General features: G+C 58.3%; 1 protein-coding gene across 11 annotated transcripts in view; it reads left to right on the top strand.

Moving 5' to 3' along the window:
- Window positions 1-21,526, top strand: part of RIPOR1 (RHO family interacting cell polarization regulator 1) — a 118,465-nt gene that overhangs the window by 61,620 nt on the left and 35,319 nt on the right. Inside the window, exon 1 of one of the 11 annotated variants that reach the window (XM_048816418.2) lies at window positions 4,981-5,061. The exons of the other annotated variants lie outside the window; for them this stretch is intronic. Coding sequence (XP_048672375.1) covers window positions 5,043-5,061 — 19 coding nt within the window. The 5' untranslated portion in view covers window positions 4,981-5,042. Of the gene's footprint in view, window positions 1-4,980; window positions 5,062-21,526 lie in introns of those variants that run through there. 11 annotated transcript variants of the gene reach the window in all.

The raw sequence follows: 21,526 nt of genomic DNA, 5'->3' as shown, positions 1-21,526 counted from the left end.
GGTGCAAGCCCTCTTGCTTGTGACATTGAGGCTGTTGGATGAAGCTCTTGGCTACGTTGCAGGGCACAGGTCTGCGCTCTCTGACTGGTGGGTAGACCAGGGACTGCCCTCAGTCAATAGGGAATGAGTGTCAGGATGCCTGGATTCTGTCCATGCCTTTGCCACTGATTTTCTGTGTCACTTTGGGCAAGTCACTTAACTCCGGTCACCATTACTTGGTATTAGGGGTGGTGCCTACACTTCCCACCTGAGAGCAGCGCTGCATTGAGCTAGGCATTTCCCGGACGCACTGAGAGTCGCTGCCCATCTCAATGGACAAGCCAGACACACGGAGCAGGGCAACCAGCACAGAGAGGGGCAGGGACTCTTCCATGGTCACCCCACCAGTCAGCAGCAGAGCTGGGAATACAACGCAGGACTCCTGAGTCCTAGAGCAGTGCCCTGCTCACTAGCCCACACTGTCTGTCTGTGCCTCTGTCATAGGCACCAACTCCATGGGTGCTCTGGGGCTGGAGCACCCACAGGGAAAAATTAGTGGGTGCTCTGCACCCACCAGCAGCCAAGCTCCCCGCCCTGTCCCACCTCACCTCTTCCTCCGCCTCCTCCCCTGAGCGCGCTGCGTCCCTGCTCCTCCGCCTACCTCCCAGCGCTTGGTGCCGCCAAACAGCTGAAGCAAGCTCCGGGAGGGAGCGGGGAGGAGCGGGAACATGGCGTCCTCAGGGGAGGAGGCAGGGCCGGGGCCGTGATTTGGGGAAGGAGTCAGAATAGGGGCAGGGAGGTGGCAGAGTTGGGGCAGGGACTTTGGGGAAGGGGTTGGAATGGAGGCAGGGGCAGGGGTGGAGTTGGGGCAGGGCCGGGGGCAGAGGGGGGTCGAGCACCAGTAGAAGTTGGTGCCTGTGGCCTCTGTTTACCTCTCTGGGATGCGGCTATCAAAACCCCAGCCTGTCTCCTGGGAGAGCGGGGAGGTCCGTGGATAGGCGTGAAGGCTTTGGGACCCTGTGCAGTGTTACTTGAGAGCCTGCTCCACAGATTGCTTGAGTCAGGCTGTCTGGATAGTGGGGCTTCCAGGGAGCCCCCCGACACCTGTGTCAAGCCACTCTCTCCCCCTCCTCCATCCCACTGCAGGGCCAGGACACTAGCCACTCTCCCTGAGCCCTACATAATGTGTGATGGGCTCAGTCACTGCCCCTCCCCTCATCTCCCTCCCCTCCTGCCATCAGGAGCATCCCGAAAGGCCCAGTTCACTTCCACACCCCACTCAGCTCCTCGAGGAAAGGGTCCCATTGAGGTTGCAGAAAGTCCAGTGGTTGCAGCCCAGGAATGTTCCCTGGCACTGGAGAGGATGTTCATGAAATGCAGACAAGGAAGCAGCTTGCCGACTCCCTTTGCAGACTTGCTGGGGGCGTGGAGATGTGGAGTGCCATTCTTTTGCCAGTGTCCAGCCTGGGATTTAAAGTGACCTGCAAAGGGGGGAGCTGGACTGTGCTCTTCCCTTGTTTCTAGGTAGTCCAGAGCTTGATGGCCTGTGTGAGAAGAAAGCGTGTTCTGCATGCATTGCCCCAAAGATGGTCTGTTGACTGGAGAGTTAGTGATCCTGAGAGATCAGATAGGAAGTTGAGTGAGCATTTGGCCGCATTGCTAACACTGTAGTTTTTCTGTTAACTCCTGTCTACCTCTTGGGCCTTAGGAGCAGGTGGAAGAAGGAACCTGTATAAAGATCCAGTCCCCTGCCCCTTTCGGTCAGCGCATGAGAGCTCCCAGGCTGCACCCTGCCAGGCCGCCTTAAGCACTCCTGCAGCCACACCAGGGATGCTCATCCAGTCTCGGAAGCCGTGCACTGATGTTGGGTTAAAGGGGCGGGGGGCACTGGATCTGTAACAAAGACCTCCTTTCTCCCATGTGTATGGCGGCTGCGTGGTTAGATACCAGGGCACTGCATGGGGTGTCATGCAGGTTGCTTCATTAGTGGGTGAGGCGCTCGGTGCCATCGTGACGAGCCCAGAGAAAGGCAAGACATAGACTGGAGACAGTGAAAAACCAGCAGGGACGGAGGGAAAACTCCATCGTAAAGAGCAGGAGCAGGGCAGCAGCCCAGGTTACCGTCTCTGGGTGCTTTGTGGACCAACACGGGAGGGGAGGCAATCTCTGACCTGGGTGTCCCCCAGCTAGGGTTAATTATCTTCTGCGCCCGCCTCATCTTCCCTGCGCCTGCAGAGCAGGATTCTCCAGGTTAACTCTGCAATGCTAGGTGCATTAACCCTTTGGGGAGTGGGTTACCCATTAACCCCTTCCTGCCCTGTCCCTGTAGGCCTCTGGCTGCAGAGCAGTGGGAGGCTGTTTCTCATGATTGTGGAAGGCTGGCAAATAAAGCATTCCCCTGCCCCCCAGCTCTGCGCTGCTCATGTCAAACCCACTCAGCGCTTACAAGGGCTCTGTCTTTTTGGAGCAGGAGTGACAAAGCATCCAGGATTTCTCCTTTCCTTTGTCCTGGAGGCCTGTCCGGTCCCTCCTGGCTGGCTTCAGGACAGGCTGTGCTGAGGAGCCCTGCTCCCCTGCTCTGCCCCAGGGGCATCTGTAATCGTGCTGGCTGAGAAGCCTGTGTCTATGGGCCTCATCCCCCAAGGTGCTTTGTGGATGTATTGTTTCTTGACTTTAGCAAAGCTTTTGACACGGTCTCCCACAGTATTCTTGTCAGCAAGTTAAGGAAGTATGGGCTGGATGAATGCACTACAAGGTGGGTAGAAAGCTGGCTAGATTGTCGGGCTCAACGGGTAGTGATCAATGGCTCCATGTCTACTTGGCAGCCGGTATCAAGTGGTGTGCCCCAAGGGTCGGTCCTGGGGCCGGTTTTGTTCAATATCTTCATAAATGATCTGGAGGATGGTGTGGATTGCACTCTCAGCAAATTTGCGGATGATACTAAACTGGGAGGAGTGGTAGATACGCTGGAGGGGAGGGATAGGATACAGAAGGACCTAGACAAATTGGAGGATTGGGCCAAAAGAAATCTGATGAGGTTCAATAAGGATAAGTGCAGGGTCCTGCACTTAGGACGGAAGAACCCAATGCACAGCTACAGACTAGGGACCGAATGTCTAGGCAGCAGTTCTGCGGAAAAGGACCTAGGGGTGACAGTGGACGAGAAGCTGGATATGAGTCAGCAGTGTGCCCTTGTTGCCAAGAAGGCCAATGGCATTTTGGGATGTATAAGTAGGGGCATAGCGAGCAGATCGAGGGACGTGATCGTTCCCCTCTATTCGACATTGGTGAGGCCTCATCTGGAGTACTGTGTCCAGTTTTGGGCCCCACACTTCAAGAAGGACGTGGATAAATTGGAGAGAGTCCAGCGAAGGGCAACAAAAATGATTAGGGGTCTGGAACATATGAGTTATGAGGAGAGGCTGAGGGAGCTGGGATTGTTTAGCCTGCAGAAGAGAAGAATGAGGGGGGATTTGATAGCTGTTTTCAACTACCTGAAAGGGGGTTCCAAAGAGGATGGCTCTAGACTGTTCTCAATGGTATCAGATGACAGAACGAGGAGTAATGGTCTCAAGTTACAGTGGGGGAGGTTTAGATTGGATATTAGGAAAAACTTTTTCACTAAGAGGGTAGTGAAACACTGGAATGCGTTACCTAGGGAGGTGGTAGAATCTCCTTCCTTAGAGGTTTTTAAGGTCAGGCTTGACAAAGCCCTGGCTGGGATGATTTAACTGGGAATTGGTCCTGCTTTGAGCAGGGGGTTGGACTAGATGACCTTCTGGGGTCCCTTCCAACCCTTATATTCTATGATTCTATTCTATGATTCTATGGTGCCAGGTGCTGGCCCATGGAGCCCTGCCATGGGCGCTGCTGGAGTCGACACAGCTGCATGCTGTGGTCCGGACCTCCCCGCACAGGGCTGGCCTGGCAGGAGAGTCTTGCTCTGCCCCACGGAGGAGCTGTATCTCACTGCTGGGGTTGGTAGTGTTTCTAAGGTGACCCAGCCTGTGCAGCCCATTGTGTGGGGGACCCAGGCATCCAGCCTCAAGCTGCCACATATGCCATAGGATGGAGCACGGTCCCAGGAGGCTGTCGGAACTGGGCAGGGTGGTTCTGGCACAGGGGCTCGAAAGCAGGGCTTTCCCAGCTGCCGTTGCACACTGCCCAGTGGCACGTTCCGGCCCTGCTGACGCACAAAACACTGTGGGGTGTTTGTGTCCGTTGATCAGTGCCGGATCCTGGGAGTCACAGGCCTGAGCTCTCTGGCACTGGCTCCCCGTCTGATCTTGGGCACGTCCCTTGCACCCGTGCCTTGCTTTCCAGGCCAATATAACCAGGCTAGTGCTCACTGCTTCCCTCCCCAGCCAGGCTGTGAGGCTCGGTGCTTTGAGATCCTTGGAGGGGAAGGCGTTCAACATAGATGGGCAGAGCCACGGTACCTTTCACAGAGACTCCAGCCCTGGCTGCTGCGGCAGAAGGCTGGTGCCCTGGCGGCAGGAATTCAGGGTTGCTGGGGAATGAATGGGGAAGTGGCCTTCTCCTGAGATAGCCCTGCACTGGGAGTTGGACTGGTTTCACTCTTGTTTCCCACTCATGCTTGGCGCCAAACGGCGGCGCCGTGCACAAGGGGAAGGGAAGCCACATAGCTCAGGGAGCCCGTGCCCAGGTGTGTGCGCTCTCCCCGGAGCCCCAGCATCCTGCGGGGGGGTGGGGGGACAGGTTGAAGGGTACACTCTGGAGGAGGCTGGAGCAAGCAGTGGAGGGCTGGGAGGCACCGTCAGTGTCTGTCTCAGCCCCCCGGCCATGGTGGCAGTGTAGTCGGTGCTGGCGGGGCGCTCCCTTCCCTTTGGAGGCGTGGGTTTGACTCACCGCTTTGGGAGCAGCAGGAACCATGCAGTGATGTCAGGCCTCGGGCACGGGAAGCGTGGGAGGAGACTGGGCCCGGCTCAGCCGGCTGGGGAGCGCAGGGAGCAGAGCCGGCTGCTGCAGGCAGCCCTAGATGGCTTAACCTCCTGCGAGAGAGGGGACCAGCAGCTGCTGCTCCCTGGCACCGCCGCCCCAGAATGAACGGCAGATACAAAGGTACCGGGGCCCACTTAGAGCCATCTCCGCCCCGCGAACCTGCTGTGCCTGGCTTTCCCGCAGCGGGATGCCCACCTCGGTCCGGGTGGCTTCCTCCTCTCGCTTTTTCTAGTGACCCAGTCCAGGCACAGGAGCGAGCAAGGCAGGGGGGCGAGGGGGCGGGAGGGGAGAGTGTGCCCTCTGCTGCCTGACCTCCCCCTGCTCCTGTGCTGTAGGTCCAGAGGGTATGTGTGGGGCTTGAGGTTTCCCTAGAGATATGGGCAGGCCCAAGAAGGAAGATGGTCCTGTGGCTAGATTAAGAGAGCTGGGGTATGCTCCTCCTCTGTGGCCTTGGTGAGTCGCTGCCTGGCTCTGTGCTTCAGTTTCCCCTCTGTAATCCAGGCATAATCATACTTCACTTTGTGGGGGCAAGGAGGCCCCATTCGTTGTTTGCAAGGTGCTTAGAGCCTCATGGGATGGGAAGGATGGCTGGGCTGGGGTGCTGAGTGTGTGCTGGACAGCCAGGTGCTGGTTGCAGAAGGGGGCTGTGCGTGAGGCTGGAGTGATCCTGCATGGTCCCTGCTGCAGCTGGGATGCTGTGATGTAGGAGTCTGGACAGGCCCCCCGTTACTGGGCCTGGGAGATGCACAAGCTTGCTGCCAGGGGGCCGGGCTTCTGCCAGCTGTGGGGCATAGTGCCCGGTGGGCTGGGCTCCCTGCACCTCTGGGATGTAGCACCCAGATGGCTGACTCTGTGGCATAGCACCTGGCGGGCTGCACTCCCACGAGCTGTGGGGCGTAGTGCCCGGTGAGCTGGGCTCCCGGTGGTTCTGTGGTGTCGCGTGTTCCGGTAACTGTGGTGTCGTGGTCTCTCACGTGGTGAGTCGACACTGTGGCAGTCGCTCCTCCCCCTGCCATCATTTTGCCATGCAAACCACTTGTTACGGATAGCGAGAGCCCCAAAATAGACAGTGGGGGGCAGGCTGGGAGCTACAGTGGTGCTGTGAAGTCGGCTGGCACTGCTGCTGGCTGTGGGTAGGTCTCGCCCACTGCCCACTGACAGCCCTTTGTACTCTGTCCCTCCACTGGGCACCTCAGCCAGGGCACCACGCTGGGACCCCTGCACAGCCTGGAGAGGCTGCAGTGGGGGGCTTGGGGCCAGTGAGCAGGGCTGGGGAGTATTAGGGCCCCTAGCTGGGAGTATAGAGAGCAGAAGCAGTGCTGAGTCTCAGTTTCATGGCATAGACAGCAAGTGGCGGCCCTCCGCCAGGTACTGGCCAGGTAGGGCAGGCTGAGACGGGGGACTGGCGAGGGGTAGGAGGATGCTAAGGGCTCCACGAGAGAGGTGGCAATGCCCTCTCACACCGCACCCTGCCAGCGTAAGCTGTGGGGACAGAGAAGTTCTCTGAGCTCTCTCCGCTCAGCCCCTGGAAGGATGGTCTGGGCACAGCAAAGGACTGGGTCCCCACTGTGCCGTGGCTGCCAGGCCCAGGGAGAGGCAAGAATCATAGAATCATAGAATATCAGGGTTGGAAGGGACCTCAGGAGGTCATCTAGTCCAACCCCCTGCTCAAAGCAGGACCAATCCCCAACTAATTCATCCCAGTCAGGGCTTTGTCAAGCCTGACCTTAAAAACTTCAAAGGAAGAAGATTCCACCATGTCCCTAGGTAACGCATTCCAGTGCTTAACCACCCTCCTAGTGAAAAAGTTTTTCCTAATATCCAACCTAAACCTCCCCCACTGCAACTTGAGACCATTACTCCTTGTTCTGTCATCTGCTACCACTGAGAACAGTCTAGAGCCATCCTCTTTGGAACCGCCTTTCAGGTACTTGAAAGGAGCTATCAAGTCCCGCCTCATTCTTCTCTTCTGCAGACTAAACAATCCCAGTTCCCTAAGTCATGTGTTCCAATCCCCTCATCATTTTTGTTGCCCTCCGCTGGACTCTTTCCAATTTTTCCACCTCCTTCTTATAGTGTGAAGCCCAAAACTGGACACAGTACTCCAGAGGAGGCCTCACCAATGTTGAATAGAGGGGAACGATCACGTCCCTCGATCTGCTGGCAATGCCGCTACTTATACATCCCAAAATGCCATTGGCCTTCTTGGCAACAAGGGCACACTGTTGACTCATATCCAGCTTCTCGTTCACTGTAACCCCTCGGTCCTTTTCTGCAGAACTGCTGCCAAGCCATTCGGTCCCTAGTCTGTAGCGGTGCATGGGATTCTTCCGTCCTAATTGCAGAACTCTGCATTTGTCCTTGTTGAACCTCATCAGATTTCTTTTGGCCCAATCCTCCAATTTGTCTAGGTCCCTCTGTATCCTATCCCTATCCTCCAGCGTATCTACTTCTCCTCCTAGTTTAGTGTCATCTGCAAACTTGCTGTGGGTGCAATCCACGCCATCCTCCAGGTCATTGATGAAGATATTGAACAAAACCAGCCCCAGGACCGACCCTTGGGGCACTCCACTTGATACCGGCTGCCAAGTAGACATGGAGCCACTGATCACTACCCGTTGAGCCCGACAATCTAGCCAATTTTCTATCCACCTTATAGTCCATTCATCCAGCCCATACTTCTTTAACTTGCTGGCAAGAATATTGTGGGAGACCGTGTCGAAAGCTTTTCTAAAGTCAAGGAACAACATGTCCACCGCTTTCCCGTCATCCACAGAGCCAGTTATCTCGTCATAGAAGGCAATTAGATTAGTCAGGCATGACTTGCCCTTAGTGAATCCATGCTGACTGTTCCTGATCACTTTCCTCTCCTCTAAGTGCTTCAGAATTGATTCCTTGAGGACCTGCACCATGATTTTTCCAGGGACAGAGGTAAGGCTAACTGGCCTGTAGTTCCCCGGATCCTCCTCCTTCCCTTTTTTAAAGACGGGCACTACATTAGCCTTTTTCCAGTCGTCCGGGACCTCCCCCCATTGCCATGAGTTTTCAAAGATAATGGCCAATGGCTCTGCAATCACATCCTCCAACTCCTTGGGTTGTCCCCGTGGTGGTAATGGCGCTTGGGGCTGGTGCCCCAGGTGGGGTGGGGGTAGTGTTCCATGGGCCCTGCCCTCACGCCAAGAGCAGGCTTAGCCGGAGCTTTTCCTGTGGCAGGCTCTTCCGGATGGATAGTGTGCTCCCAGCAATCTTCAGGAAGGAGATGAGCCAGGCTGGGTTCACGCCAGCTCCATGGCAGCTCTGTGACCCAGGGAGCTGGCATCTTGTCTGCCTGCGGGGCTCAGACCCGGATCCCAGGGCTGCAGCTAGTCAGGTTAGCCAGGCTTAGAGGAACTGATCAGGGGTCCTTGCAATCACCTCGTAGAAAACATCTTCTCCCGGCAGCTGCGGACATGGGAATGCATATGTCTATCTGCACTGGAGTGATGGGCACACATGTCTATTTGCCTGTCTCCATTGATGGGTAAGGGGGTATTTGTGGGTGTCTGTCTCCATTAGTGTGGTGGGGCACATGTGAGTGTGTCAGGGTTCCCTCCCCCCCTCTGAACTCTGGGGTACAGATGTGTGGACCTGCATGAAAGACCCCCTAAGCTTGTATTCTACCAGTTTACGTTAAAACTTCCCCAAGGCACAAATTCCTTTCCTTGTCCTTGGAGGGTATTGCTGCCACCACCAAGTGATTTACACAAAAATTCAGGAAAGGATCACTTGGAGTTCCTATTCCCCCAAAATATCCTCCCAAGCCCCTTCACTCCCTTTCCTGGGGAGGCTTGAGAATAATATACCAACCAATTGAGTAACAAAGTGAGCACAGACCAAACCTCGTATCTTTAGGACACTAAAATCAATCAGGTTCTTAAAAGAAGAACTTTATTATAAAGAAAAAAGTAAACAAATCACACCTACAAACTCAGGATGGAAGGTAACTTTACAGGGTAATAAAAAGATTTAAAACACAGAGGATTCCCCTCTGGGCTCAGCTTCACAGTTACAAAACAGGAATAAAACTACCTCTTAGCACAGGGAAAAATTCACAAGCTAAAACAAAAGATAACCTAATGCATTTCCTTGCCTCACTTACAATTTCTGTAATTCTTAGATGGATTATTCCAGGTATATTTTCAGAAGTTGTCGTCCCTGCTTGGCTTCTCTCTCCGTCCAGAGAGGGAACAAACAAAGACAGCACAAACAAACACCTCTCCCACCCCCATTTGAAAGTATCTTCTTTCCTTATTGGTCCTTCTGGTCAGGTGCCAACCAGGTTATTTGCGCTTCTTAACCCCTTATAGGTAAAGATTCAGTACAGCTGCCCAGGAGGGATTTTATGCTATCCTTATTTGTATGTTTATGACAGGGTGTCTGTCTCTATTGGCTGGGTGGGGGGCTGCGGGTGTCTGTCTCCATTGGTGGGGGGGCATGGGCAGGTGTCTGTCTCCATTGGCGGGATGTGTGTGGGGGTTGCTGTGCATGTCCCAGCAGAGGGGAATCCCTGGCTCTCGGCAGTGCCCCATAGGCAAGGGAGGTTGGCCAAGGCAGGCTGGCTGCTGCAGGGCAGGGGTCGGTGCGGTGGGTTGGAGGTTAGAGGGCGGCATAGCCAGGGCCTAGAACCACCCCCCAAGGGCCGGTGCGCGGTCCCCAGCGTGTGTGTGCAGCTGGCGCTGCCTTTCACAGGGGAAACCCACCCACTGAGCGGATGCAAACACAGATGGCCTCACTGTGACAACTGTGGGCATGGGCCAGTGCTGAGCAACAGAGACTGTTTCCTTGGCAATCTGGAAACCACCCCTCCCACGTGGCTGCCACCTTGTTCTTCCCGCCATGCGCAGCTGTGTGGTGTTCTAGATCTCCTCCCCCACGGCTGCCACCCCAGCCCTCCCTGTGTGCCAGCCTCTAGGCCCTCCTCCCTGGCTGCTGCCGCCTTGGCTCTTCCCATGAGCTGCTCATGAGGGTCGGGATCCCAGTCAGGGGTCACAGCGTGGGGAGCCAGGCTGGTTTCAGAGCAGGGTGGGCACTGGGGGCTCTGACTGTAGGACAGTCACAGATATTGGAGTGGGAGGGGGCTCAGGGGATGTGGGGGGCCCAACCAGCGGGGCCCAGCCTCTGTTGGTTAACTCAAGTGCCAGTGCCCAGCCACTGCTGGGCTCGGAGAGAGGGGTGCCGGGAGCGGGAGGCTGCTGCCAGCCTGTGTGCACTGCTCTGGGCGTGGTCTCCAAGCCCCCCTTGTCTGTGTGTGGTGCAGTGTGCGGCCCAGCCCTTGGCCTGGCGTGTCCCTTTGCGCAGCTGCTTGGAGGGGTAAACAAGCACTTCCACCAATTCTTCGGCTTCGGCGCTCCTTCCTTTTCCTGCCACCTCCCTGCCAGTGCCCTGAGTGACCTGCCACGAGCCCACGCCGACAGGAGGGTGGGGACTTCCGGCACTGCCTGCTGCGCCCGCCCTGCCTGCTTCTGTCAACCCCCCGTCCGAGCGGGTCGCGGCAGTGGTTGTCTCCCAGGCAGCCTCCTGCTTGGGTGCAGTTCCTTCCGGGCCCTCATCGCTGCCAGGGCGGTGAACTGTGAGCTCACGAGCGTGGGCCGCTGATGCCATGGCTGGGAGCTTGTGACTTCACGCCCAGAGCCCAGCCGGGTCACAGGCGCCAGTGTTTGCGAGTGTGTCTTCCCAGGTCGTGGCAGAGACGCCTCTCACCCCGTGGGTCTTTCAGTGGGGAAGGAGGGCACAGGGTGAAGCCCGGTAGTGGGGGAGGCAGAGGGTTCCTGCCAGACAGACCCGTGGGATGCTGTGTCTCAGCCTCCTCCAATGGCTGCTCACACCGGAGCCACTGGCAAAGGAAGCCCTGGGTTCTTTGGGGGCCCTCTCCTCGCTGGAGACACTGCTGAGTGTCCACAGCCCCAGTATCTCCCATCTCTGGGATGGGGTGTCTGGGGTCGCCGAGATCCTTGATCACCAAGGAACGGCGTCACCGCAGGCCTGGATTCTATTAGGCAGTCGTGACTCTTCTTTGACTCAGCAGAACTTTCTCCTCCTCCCCCATCTTGTGTGTTGGGGAGGGAAGGGGGAGGGGTGGCTCCCCTTGAGGAAGCCAGGCTGGGATCTGTCGCTCCCCTGCCCTCTGTGACCAGGCAGCCAAATGGTAGTTCCTGGATCCTGGTTATCAGGACTGAAGCAGGGCAGCTCCACTTCCGCTCTTGGCAGCCGGCCTCGCTGATACTCTGTCCCCAGGGCTGCGTCAGAGGCTGGCGTGGGGGCTTGGGGTGTGTATATTGCTTAGATCCTGGGCTGTGCTGACCTCCAGGCAGCTGCACAAACAAGGATGCGAAGGCTGAGATGGGCTGTGCGAAGAGACAGCGCCGAGAGTCTTAGGGCCCAGACTTAAGGATGCTTCCTCCAGCTCTTTCCCTTGAGAGGAGTGATGCACGCAAGAGATGACACAGAAGAAGTGTCTCTTTAAGCATGCCAAGGGGGGCATGGGGCAGTGAGCTCCCAGCAGGGGGCTGTGAGGGCACTGTCCACTGGACACCATCTGCACCCTGAGGTGCCTTATCTGCCAGTGCCTTGTGCCCCTCTAGAATGGCTGAAACTAGTGAGATCAGCAAGGAGACGCCCTTTCCCCCCTGCCAGCTCCATGTGTTTACTCTGCAATGGACAGTGTGGAGCCAGGCCAAGTGGGCAGTTGCACTTCCAGCCATGCGAGCACTGTGCCATCTTGCTTTTGCGTCACCATGCAGGGAAGCTCCTGTCACACTCAGCCAGAGGGTGGGTAGCAGCAGCAAAGCAGAAACTGAAGGGGCAGGCGGCATGTGTGCAGAGGAGAAGCTGTGGGGGGGGGGGGGGGGGAGAGGAGGCGGGGGAGGGGAGAGCGAGGACTGATCTGAGGCTCCCTCTCCACCCCCCAACCTGTCAGAACATCCTAATGGGAGCGGAAAAATCCTTCATGCCGAGAAGGGATTTCAAACTTCAGGCCCTTTGAGTCTTTCCCGGCGCTGTTGATATATCCAACTGCAGCAGCCCTGGGTTAATGCCTGGGAATCGGAAACAGAAACCAGCTGAGACTGACCCAGCTGGTTTTGCTACCCGCCCTGAGAGCTGGAAAGTACATTGGATTCAGCATTCCTCCTGACCCAGTCATCTCCATGACGCACCAGGCATCAGAATGGTGTCTCCTCTTGACATTGTAGGGGGAGAAAACTGGCTTTTAGCCATGCCTTCATGCTGGGGGATAGCTCATGGACCTCTGTGGGTTTGTAAACGAGGAGCATTTGCTCCAGGCGGAAGAAATGGTCAGGGAATTGTTCCTCCCCTTGGTGCCATGCAAACAGCTGGTGACATCTGCCACCTCTGCCTATTAGGTACCAATCTGGGGAGCATTGTCTGGAGTTGAGGAGAGACTGACGCAGGACTCCTGGGTTCTGTTCCTCACACCCTGCCCTTGGGAGAGTCCCACACAATTTGTCAGAAGTGGTCCCTGATTCTGGTGCCCCCATGAGACCCATGAGAGTGCCTGGCTAAGTGCAGCCTCTGCTAAGCCATGCTGAGCTCTTGCCGCACCCACAATTAGGCTGAAGATGTCTAGCGGTGAGTGCCCAAATCAGTGGTCTCTCCAGAAAAGCTATGCCTCAGTTTTCCTATCTGGGTCATGAGCCCACCACCAGCATGTGCCTGTGAGGGGCGCTGCAGGCTAATCAGGGCTTGGCACATGTTAGAGAAAGGGCAAGGGTCTGTTAGCACTGACAATGCTGGATGTGGCCTATGCTGGGGTGTGCCCATCAAACTGCGGTGTATCTGCAGCGCCATAGGGTGTTGGGCAGACGCAGGAGTCCACCTTGGACGCCAAAGTGTCTCATCATTAGAAACCCGAGGCTCAGTAATAATAGCCCCCACTGGGACACAGCACATTCCAGCCCCAGATCTCCAAGCACTCAACAGAGGAGGGCGGAACCATTATCCCCATTCCACAGATAGGGAAACTGAGGCACTGAGCAGGGAAGTGACTCGCCCGGCAGTCCATTGCAAAACAGGGGCTAGAGCCCAGCTCTCCCGAGTCCAGTCCAGTGCTGTGGCTGCTAGGCCACACTGCCTCCTCAATAACTGACTGCAGCCCCCAGGAGGGACACTTACCCCCTGTAGGGTGTGAAGCTTTTAGAAGCCCTGAGACCCAGGGTGAGGGGCCAGGCTGGCCTGTGCCGTGCATCCTGGTTACCATCTTCCTGTTGCTGCCCTGGTCTCTGCCCAAGACGGCCCTTATGACTGAGACACGAGTGCCCACCCCGTGCCCGGGGTGCCATATAAGGCTTTAGCTGTCACTGCCACATCTGGGCGTAGAATTCTGGAGTGTCGGCACCTCCCTGCCCATGGCCCCCAGGCTTCTCTGCTTCCTTCAGTGCCCGTGGGCTAGGTGAACAGTGTGAACACGGCTTGCAACTGGGCACTGTCACCTCCGATATGGTTCCTGGACATGGCAGCGGTGGACACTGAGAGCAGAGCACAGGGAGGGCAGCTGCCGGTGGGAGTGCGATCAGGGCGCTGGGGCTTGGGGAAGGTGGTGTCTGAAGAGTTCTGTGCTGGGCATATGTAGGGCAGAGAACAGCTCTGGGCTGGTGCCCCTGAGCGACAGGTGCTGGTGTCTGTTCTCTGCGTGCTAGGGGGATAGCTGGTGACTGGGTGCCAGTGGTGCCCTCTCTCCTGCGTGTGCGTCTGTGCCCGGGGCAGGACAGGGGTGTCTGACTGCCGGCTACCCCCTGCCCCTGGGAAGAGCTGAGTGAAACCCTTGGGTGCTGCTGTCTGCGTCTGCCCTCCCCCGGCAGTACCAGTCACTGACTCTCTCTGCAATGTCAGGAATGTGTGAGCACTGGGCCTGTCCCACCCACTGGAGGAGACCAGCCCTGAAGGAGTGGAGGGCCAGGGAGATCCCCTCGCTGGGCACACCTGTGTGCGCGCGTCTCAGGGCTCACGGCCTGCCGCCCCTCCGTATTGCAGCCCCAGCATGGCTCGCTCTGAGGGGCTCTTCACGGGGAACGCCTGACCTCGGGGTGCAGTCCCTGCCCGGGGTGCACTGACTGCAGGTGTTACATGGTGCCAAAGGATCCCTTAGATCTGCTGCGCTGACCGGCCTGGGTGCTGTGCTGCGTGGGAAGGTAGGCGCATGGGGCTGGGGGCCGGGATGACCCTGCGAATGTGCCTCCTCCTTGCCCCCATTGCTTTTGGGGCATTTCCGGTGATGCCAGGGCCCCATCCATGCAGTCCCACATCAGCCCTACATGTGTCCGTGTATCTCCCAGCAACCCCTTGGCCCTCGGGGTTCTAAGCCCTTCTCCCCAGGAGGAGAATGGGACCTGTCCTGGAGACTGAGCAGCCAGGCAGCAGAGGACGCTCTCAGCTCGGAGGGTGGTGGGGCACTCGGTGCCCGGTATTCTTGGGGGCATGCCAGCCCCAGATGGCACGGTGGGAGTGGGAGGCTGGGGGGCCCTAAGTTGGGGGTAGGAGAAGAATCCTGTCTGGGCTGCAGCCCTCCCTGTGAGACCTGGCCCCACGCGTGCACCAAGCAGGGCAGAGCGTGTCTGCCATGGGGAGGAGGTGTGGAAAGCAGGGTCAGAGTTTCAGGTGCTTTGAGCTGTACCCATTTGCCCCGCTGACTGGTGGCAAATGGGGACAGGCTGACACCCATCGGGCTCTGGATGGCCTGCTGGCTTGGCTGGCAGCTGGGTTCTCCCACACCGTGTGGGCCCTCTCTTGACTCAGGCTTTGGCTGCAGTCTGCACCTGCTCATGGCTTGGATCGCTGCCTCCTTGGCAGAGCCGGGTGAGAGCGCTGTGCTGGCTGGCTGTGAGCTGCGCCCCGTGGCAGGGGGCAGCCGGGGGAGGGTGGAGCCGGCTGGCTCTGCGCTGTCTCAGCGGCCATGCTGGTGCTGGGTCCCTCCTGCACGGGTTTGGGCAGGTGAGTGGATGAGCAATGTTGATATTGAGGTGCTTTGATCCGAGCTTTGGCCTCCATACCTTCCAGAAACACATCCGGCCCATGCTTTGCTGGGTGCCAAGTGCTCCAGGGGTGGCACCAGCCCCAGCCAGACATTGCGCTGCCAGTGATCCGTTCTTGGGCACGTTTACATAGGCCCAGTGCGCACGGCACCCTGCTGGAGCCAGGGTATCCATATGGCACGTCACTGGGGCTGCCAAGCCTGGAGCCCAGCTCTGGCAAGTCGGAGGCCAGGCCTAGGTCTAGATGGAGGGATTGGGGGAAGGTGGGAGGAGGTGAGATCGCCCAGCCTGGGGGTGATTCCCAGCACCACTGAGCTGGCACCAGCTCAGCCGGATAACCGCTGGGCATAAGAGAGACGTCTGGGCAGCTGGAGTGAAAGCACATGGCCCAGCTGGCGGGGCCTAGGCAGGACCAGGGGATGGAGTGGGGTGGAGCTGCCATGCCTGCGAGGCAGAGCTGAGAGGAGAGGGCCAGCAGGGGTTATGTGATGGGAATTTCCTGGTTGCATTGTGAGCGCCTAGCTGCCCCAGCCCCCTTGTGCTCGGCACTGGTCAGACCTGGAGCAGAGGCAGCCACTGCCCCAAAGTTTCAGTGGCGGGCAAGGGGCAGTAAGTGGTACAGCAGGCGGCTGTGGGGCAGAGGGGAATGGAGCCCACTGATTGGTCTAATAAGCAGCAGTCCCAGGACACCATCTGGAGTGACTTTTGTTGGCATCCTAGCGACATTGCCAAGGCAGCTGGTGGAGGGGGCCCAAGCTGGGGGTGCCCTGGCTGAGCTGGGGGTGCATGCTGGAGTCTGGGAGTGGGAGAGAGAAGGGGAGGGGATCCCCCCCTCTCCTGGCGCTGGAGGGCTGGGCTGATAGGAGAAGCAGATAGGAGAAGCATGTGAAGGGGCTGGCCTGGGAGAGGGGCTGGCCTGGGAGAGGGGCTGGCCTGGGAGGTGGGCGGGGGCAGCAGCAGCATGGCAGAGCTGTTTCTTGGGCCCAGAGGGCTCTAGCAGTAGCAGGGCAGAGCCCTGGGCATGTGCCAGCAGCGGGCATCCAGCTGGGCCTCACACCACTGTTCATAGCATCCAGTAGCTACGCTTGGGCCTTGCCTTCCTTCCCGCTCCGGCCCTGGCCTGGGGAAGGAGCTGACGGTGGGAAGGGCTGCTGGCTCCCTGGGCAGCCCAGGGCCCCTTGCTCCAGTGCTGACATGTGGCTGCCCTGCTGGGCAGGCAGACCTGGAATGGCTCTGTCCTCTGGCTCCAGGTACAAGATGGACCCTCCTGAGGCAGAGGAATGGCTGCAGGGGGGCGTTGCACTGGGCACGTGGAGAAGGGGCAGGCAGAAGAGAGGGACTGGCTTTGCCCCCTCTGCAGGAACAGATGGCGGGTCCATGCCACCGCAGCTCAGAGTTCTGCAGCTGGCAGTGCTGTGGGCAAGTTCGGGCCGTGGGCGTGATGGGCCCCCAGTGGCCCTGTTGGCGGTGCCCTGCTGGTGGGAGCCATGCTGCTGTCACGGTCCCTGGTGGAGGAGGTGGGTCTGGAGCCAGACCCACCCCACGCCCAGACCCCCGTCCCTGCAGCTTGGGATGTAAATAACAGTGGGTGGCTGCGGCCCAGAGCCAGCAGCCTGGCTTGCTTTGCTGTGAGCCGATTAAATGGCCCCCATAGGGTAATCTGGGGCCCTGCAGGTGAGCTGGACTACTTGGGATTACGGCTCTTCCTTAAGGAGCTTAATTGGGCCAGCGTTGGCCTAGAGACTGGAGGGGGCTGGCGCTGCGCTGGAGAATGGGCCAGGCAGCTTGGCTGTGTTAGCAGCCTGCCCGGGCTGGACGTCGGAGACCCGTCCTGCCTGGTTCTGCTCACTGGGCCTTGCTCTCTCCGGTGGGAGTACTGGCAGTTAACCCTTCAGTGCTGCGTGGCAATGCTCCCACGATGGCAGGGCAGCCAGGGTCAGTAAGGACCGGGCCAGAGCCCTCCGTCTGGGGAAACGACCATGCCGTGGGGTCAGCCTGGCTAGCCCAGAGCCTGCTAGGGCCGAGCCAGCAGCTGAGCAAGTGTGTGCCAGGGCGGGGCTGGTTCTGTGTGAGGAGCTGTGGGGGATACAGGGTGCTGCAGCTGGAGGTCTCTGGAGGGTGGGCTGGGGCCCTGCTGGGGTGGGGTCCCAGGGCGGGCTGAGGCTGAATCCAGCTGCCTGGGGACGCTCTGAGCTCCCCGGTCAGGCAGCCCCGTTGGGATGTGGTTGCTCAGGTGTCATCGTTGAGGATGCTGAGCCCGGGGAGAATGTGCCATTGGCGGCAGTGTGCCTGGCTTGCGAAGGACCCGCCCCCATGCCAGGCAGGCCCCAGTGTCTGGCCCTGTCGTGGCTGGAGGGTTGGCTCTGCCGTATTGCAGTCTGGGTCCCCTCCCCCTGCCGCTGTGCAGGGGGCAGTGTCGTGGGTAGCTGACCACCCCATGCCTTCCTGCCAGCTGGCACTGTGCCCACGCACCCGGCTGCTTGGCTGCCCCCTGGGCCAGAGGACTAAGGAGAGGAGGAAACTCTGCATAAGCCGATTAGGGAGCTGAGGAGTCCTGTGCTGGGCCCTGAGTGCCGCCCCCTTGGCGTGTTATCCCTGCCCCATCTGTTCAGCCCCGTCTAATGCCGGAGCCTTGACCTTCCCTGTGTGGCTGCTGTGTGAGCAGGCAGGTGCCCGGGCAAGGGAGCTGTGCCCCCTTCTGGAGGAGATCTGGCAGCCTTTCCCTCCAGGCTGTTTGGGCTCCTCCTCCACCCTGTGCCCCCTCCGGCCCTTTGTGTGGCCATTCAGGATCAAAGCGGACACCCACCTGCATGGAGCCGTTTGGTGTGTGAAAGGGGCCGTCGGTGCCAGCAGCTTCTAGAGCAAGCGAATCTTGTGGCAGGACCCAGCTCCGCCAGGCTCTGGCCACAGCCACGCTGTCTTTCTGGACTTGTCTTCCTCCTTGCGGCTTCTCTGGGGCTCCTTGCTTTGCCATCTGGTGAGGTCCCCTGCGCCTCCCCCCACAGCCTTGCGGGAGCTGGGCTGCCCCAGCAGATACCGCGACCTGGGCGCTGCCATGCCATGGGGTGAGCGGTCGCCCAGGGCCTTGTTCTCTAGCAGGAGTGAATTCCCTCTCCTCTCCCTGGGCACTGACACGGTGACCAGAGACTTCCACTGCCACCAAACCCCTGGGCAGCCCAGAGCCTCCTGCTGAAAGCAGCACGGCTGTGTGTGGGACCCTGCTGGGGGCCCCCTGGAACATGGGCTTGAGGGGCCTGTGAGATGGGGGCTTTGACTCACTAAGGCAACTCTGAGCTGCTGTAACAGAGACAGGAGACTCTCGCAGTCACCCCTCAGCCGGGCAGCGGCCACCAGTGGGAGTCCTGGCTCCAGTTCTATTCGGTATCTTCACAGATGATTTGGATAAGGGCATTGAAAGCACATTCATGACGCCTGCGGGCCGTACCACGCTAGGAGGAGGTGCAATCACTTGGGAGGGCAGGGTTAGAATTCAAAATGAGCTGGACAAACTAGAGAAATGGTCTGACATCAACAGGACAAAATTCAGTAAGGACGAATGCAAAGTGCTCCACTGAGGAAGGACCAATCAGTTGCACACATACAGAGTGGGATATTACTGCCGAGGAAGGAGTGCTGCAGAAAGGGATCTGGGGTTATGGTGGTTCACAAACTGAATTTGAATTAGCAATGTACTATTGGGAAAAAAAACCATGTCGTTCTGGGATAGATTCCCATCCACGACTGCTGTTAGCCAATATCTCCAATGGCCGGTAATGGGACACTAGATGGGGAGGGCTCTGAGTGACTACAGGGAATTCTTTTCCAGGTGTCTGCCAGTGGGTCTCACCCACAGGGTCTAACTGATCTCTGTATGTGGGGGAGGGAAGGAATTTTCCCCGGATCAGTCCCTGGGAGGATTTTTGCCTTCTTCTGCAGCATGGGGTCACTTGCTGGGGTGAACTAGAGCAGTGGTTTTCTTCCTTTTTTCATTTGCAACCCCCTACAAAATGTTGAATGGAGGCGAAGACCCCTTTGGAAATCTCTCTGTGGACCCCCAGGGTCTGTGGACCACAGGTTGAAAACCACTGTCCTAAAGTAAATGGTGGATTCTCTGGACCTTGAAGTCTTTGAACAGTCTGTTGCAGGAGTGGGTGGGCGAGGTTCTGTGGCCTGTGATGTGTAGGTCAGACTGGATGATCCTGATGGTTCTGTCTGAGTCAATGGGGTTGTGCACACTAGCACTTACTTCGGTAGAACGTCAGTCGCTCAGGGTGTGAAAAAGCCAGCCCCCGAGCGATGTAAGTTGCACCGACCCAAGCCCCGGGGTGCACAGCCCTGTATCAGTGTGCGACGCGCCCCCACAAACACAGCTACCGCTGTCGTCATGCAGCGTCTGCACGAGCAGAGCGACAGAGGCGCAGCTGCAGTGATTCTAGTGTGGACTAGCCCTACGAGTGCTGTGCAGCAAGGCACGAGGAGTAGTTCTTCCACTCCACTCAGCGCTGAGAAGGCCTCAGCTGGAGCCCTGTGTCCAGTTCTGGGCACCACACCACACCTCAGGAAGGACGTGGACAAACTTGGAAAAAGTCCAGAGAAAAGCAACAAAATTGATCAAAGGTCTAGAGAACATGACCCGTGAGGGGAGACCGAAGCAATTGGGTTTGTTGAGCCTGGAGAAGAGAAGACTGAAGGGGGACATACGTATAAGGTTGTTATAAAGAGGAGGGTGCTAGGTTTAGCTTGGACATCAGGAAGAATGTCCCACCTGTCAGGGTGGTTAAGCACGGGGAGGAATTACTGAGGGAGGCAGTGGAATCCCAGTCATTGGAGGGTTTTAAGGACAGATTGGACAAATCCCTCTCAGGGCTGGTCTAGGTAACACGTGGTCCTACCTCAGTGCAGGGGCCTGGCCTAGGTGGCCTGTCGAGGTGCTTCCAGGCCTATGTTTGTGTGAGTCTATGCGCTGTGCCTTGGACCAAATGGCTCCTGGTGCCATGACGGGGTCTGGGTGCAGTGACCGCCTGGGCAGTGCGGGCACATCAGTGTGGTGGAGGGGCTGTGCCTAAGTTACTCAAGGCCCTGAGCAGCTCTCCGGCATGTGGACTGCTCCCTCTGCGCATTACCCCTGTGCAGCCAAGCCGATGGGCAGGAGGAGGCTGTGCCAAGGTCTTCCACTGTGGCCTGGTATTTTCAGCTTCCCTCTGGCATCCGTTCCTGGCACAGGCTGAGGTTTGTACATCTGGAAATCCAGTCAAGTGGCCAGCCCATCTCTCCACAGACCCCAGGGAAGGCAGATGGCTCCCCATTTCTTCAGTGTGGTGGTGTGTCTGTTGCGAAATACGGCCACATGCTGGCTGCATCTGGCTTGTCCTGACACTTAGTGGGTGGCCTGGGCCACTCTGAGCTCCATCAATGGCTATTAGCCAAAATGGCCAGGGACACAACCCCGTGCTCTGGGTGTCCCTAGCCTCTGACTGACAGTGGCTGGGAATGGGTGACAGGGGATGGATCACTTGATTACCTGTTCTGTTCATTCCCAGTGAAACACCTGGCATTGGCCACTGTCGGAGGACAGGATACTGGGCTAGATGGACCATTGGTCTGACCCAGTATGGCCATTCTTATGTCTGTGTGATCCCCTAAAGACTTGGGGGCCTTCCAGGCCCTCTGGGATTACCAGGCTGTGGCTGGAGATGGCACCATTCCCATACACACCTTGTGAGATGCTGGGCATGGATCATTGCATTAGGAGTAGATCTTGCTCCGTGGCCAGCAGGGGGGCACCAAAGGGGTCGGGGGCACATGTTCCCTTCCCTGTCAGGGGATGGCTGAGAGCTGCTGGCTGGTGCCATGTCACAGAGCTAGGCGGGGGTTGAGGTTGTTCTCTGGGGCTTATGAGCCAGACAAGCCCCATTGACATGCTTGGCTAAACCAGTGGCATGGGCCTTCGTGGTTCCATCTTTGCAGCAGTGGGGAGGCTGTTGTAGAAGGGTGCATGCTTTTGTGAGTTGGGGGGCTGCCCCAGTGTGGGGCAGCTGGGGGAAAGTTTGCAGGGAGGGGTAGATGGAGTGGGAGGCAGTGGGCAGGAGGGGGCTCTGAGCAGTGTGGGGAGCAGGAGGGGGCAGTAGCAATGCAGAGCATATGTCCTTTGTCAGAGAAAGTTGGGTCAATATCCTCTCCCCTGCTTTACCCAGGAGGAAACTGAGGCACGGTGCGAACAGGGATGGGCTCAAGACCTAGGAGCCAGGAGTAGAACCCAAGGAGTCCTGGCTCCCAGCCACTGCTACGTACATCTTCCCAGGAAACGGCTATCTGTGAAATATACAGCGCCCCGGTGGGATTTGGGGGGCAGCCCTGGTGGATCAGCCGTGCAGAGAACGCTGGGTCCTCCCTGTGTGGTGTTCCCCCGGCAGGCCTGGCCTTTGGGCCAGGGAGCCAGCTGCCTCACTCCCTTTCCTTCCTCAGAGGGGCTCCTGGGGACTCTCTGGCTGCAGCGTGGGTCGGGGACTTTCCAGCAGGCTCTGCTGTCCTGGGGCTTCCTTCGTGGCGGCTGGCACAGG

The sequence above is a fragment of the Caretta caretta genome, chromosome 12 (assembly GCF_965140235.1).
Source record: "Caretta caretta isolate rCarCar2 chromosome 12, rCarCar1.hap1, whole genome shotgun sequence".
In the NCBI taxonomy this organism is placed as follows: domain Eukaryota; kingdom Metazoa; phylum Chordata; order Testudines; family Cheloniidae; genus Caretta; species Caretta caretta.
The sequence above is the reverse complement of the archived record's forward strand: the minus strand, read 5'-3'. Positions and strand labels throughout refer to the sequence as shown.